The sequence below is a fragment of the Orbicella franksi genome, chromosome 5 (genome assembly GCF_964199315.1).
Source record: "Orbicella franksi chromosome 5, jaOrbFran1.1, whole genome shotgun sequence".
Taxonomy (NCBI): Eukaryota; Metazoa; Cnidaria; class Anthozoa; order Scleractinia; family Merulinidae; genus Orbicella; species Orbicella franksi.
In genome coordinates this window covers 23625728-23627321 of record NC_138149.1, presented here as the reverse complement: position 1 = coordinate 23627321, position 1594 = coordinate 23625728, and the positions used below count along the sequence as shown (strand labels likewise).

General features: G+C 40.5%; 1 protein-coding gene across 1 annotated transcript; it reads right to left on the bottom strand.

Annotated features, from left to right (window-relative positions):
- Nucleotides 1-225: 225 nt before the first annotated feature.
- On the bottom strand, nt 226-1185 carry LOC145486589 (uncharacterized). Its single transcript, XM_081465279.1, has one exon. It carries the CDS (start codon nt 1183-1185, stop codon nt 226-228), a length of 960 nt encoding a protein of 319 aa, XP_081321405.1.
- Nucleotides 1186-1594: the final 409 nt, after the last annotated feature.

Below are 1594 nucleotides of genomic sequence, written 5' to 3'. Positions count from 1 at the left end.
TACATGGTACCTTCTTTGGCCTCTTTTTTCGAGGTTTCTGAAATCTTGTGTTTGTTTAATTGTGATCGACGTCGCTTGAATTCAACTGTTGATTTCCTTTGTTTGTCCATCGCACGTTTCTTGTCCATTTTCGTAGTATGGCGTAGTGCTGCTAGAGTTTGAGGAATGTATCTGTAACCTAAATTTACTTGAGAGACACTACAGGACACTCAATAATCATTGCTTTCACTTCCCCCGTAAAAGCGAATTTTGGAGTTCTTCGAACCCACCTACACTGTTCAGAGACTCATTACGCTGTGAATTTGCCGCAGGTGCAAGTTTGTTGATAACAATGTCGGTGCTATATTCATCAAAGCGAGACTTCAGGGCTGATTGAAGGCTATCTCCTTGGAGGTCTTTACCATAGGGAAGATCTCTGTGACAATAATGTGAAGGGTCTTTCTTGTACCGACACCATGTTTCTCTACAACCAGAATGGTCAGCAAATGCATGGGGCACAATGCTTTGAATTGCAGATTTCATGTTTGTAGCATCCCCTTTGTTTTGTGCAATACAGTATGTAAAGAACTTGACAAGGTAATTTATGACTTTCTGTGACATCACCGAACTGTTGGGGAACTTATTTCGTTGGCTCAAGTTATATAGGCATGTTGTAAGGGATCTTTTCATGTGAACTGTGTCACTCCATTTTTCCACACCGTAGGGTACCTTTTGCTTTAGGTGAGATTCAGTTGTTGAATCATCATCCCCAGTGTAAATTGAAAATTTCACATTTGATTCAGTTACCTTATTGAAAAGTTCAATTGTAGCAAAAGGTTCCACTGATTTTGAAGAGCCCGAATGATTTTTTCTACAGTCGTGGTCTTTTGGTTGTTTTCCTGCCTTGTTAGCTTCATCACAGGAGCGGCACATTTTATTTTTCGTTGCGTAGTCAAGGACCTTTCCAGTTGAAAGGCCCATGACTGCAGCATGTCCGGTATTGGAGTTGAAGCCTCGCCCTCGTTTCTGCCACCGCATGTCGTAAGAACAGGCAATGGGCACCAAATTGTTCTCGTCTGGCTTGTTACCATTTTTGATTGCCTTCTCTCGTTCACGGTTTAGAAATTGTTGGCAACTATTTTTAGCTACTAGTTCTATTGCCTTTCCAGCTTCCCTTTCCCGATTTTTAAAAGTTGATGAGTTCATTGGAGGCACATTGAGGGTTGAAAGTAAATTGTTTAAATGGGTGTTGCCTACTCCTGTATGTATACAACTAATGGCAGCTCTCGTGGTCACATCAAAGGTCAATGAACCACGTGCACCGGATCTGAGTTCTTTTGATGTTTTAACGGTGTTCTCTGCATTACATTGGCTGCATAGAACAGTAAACGTGCTTGCCAAACCATTTTGTTGCTCTTCAACAACATTGCCAAGGGACAAAGGGCCTAAAAATATTGTAAAATACACTGTAAACTAATAGGGGAAAAGGACTCAATCCACAATATCTGTTATGGTTTTTATATGATAATGGTGTATAGTGTGATTTCTGAAGGAGCAAACAACTTCAAATCCAGAAATTTTAGCCAGGGTTTTTGTATTGTGATGAATTTTCTTC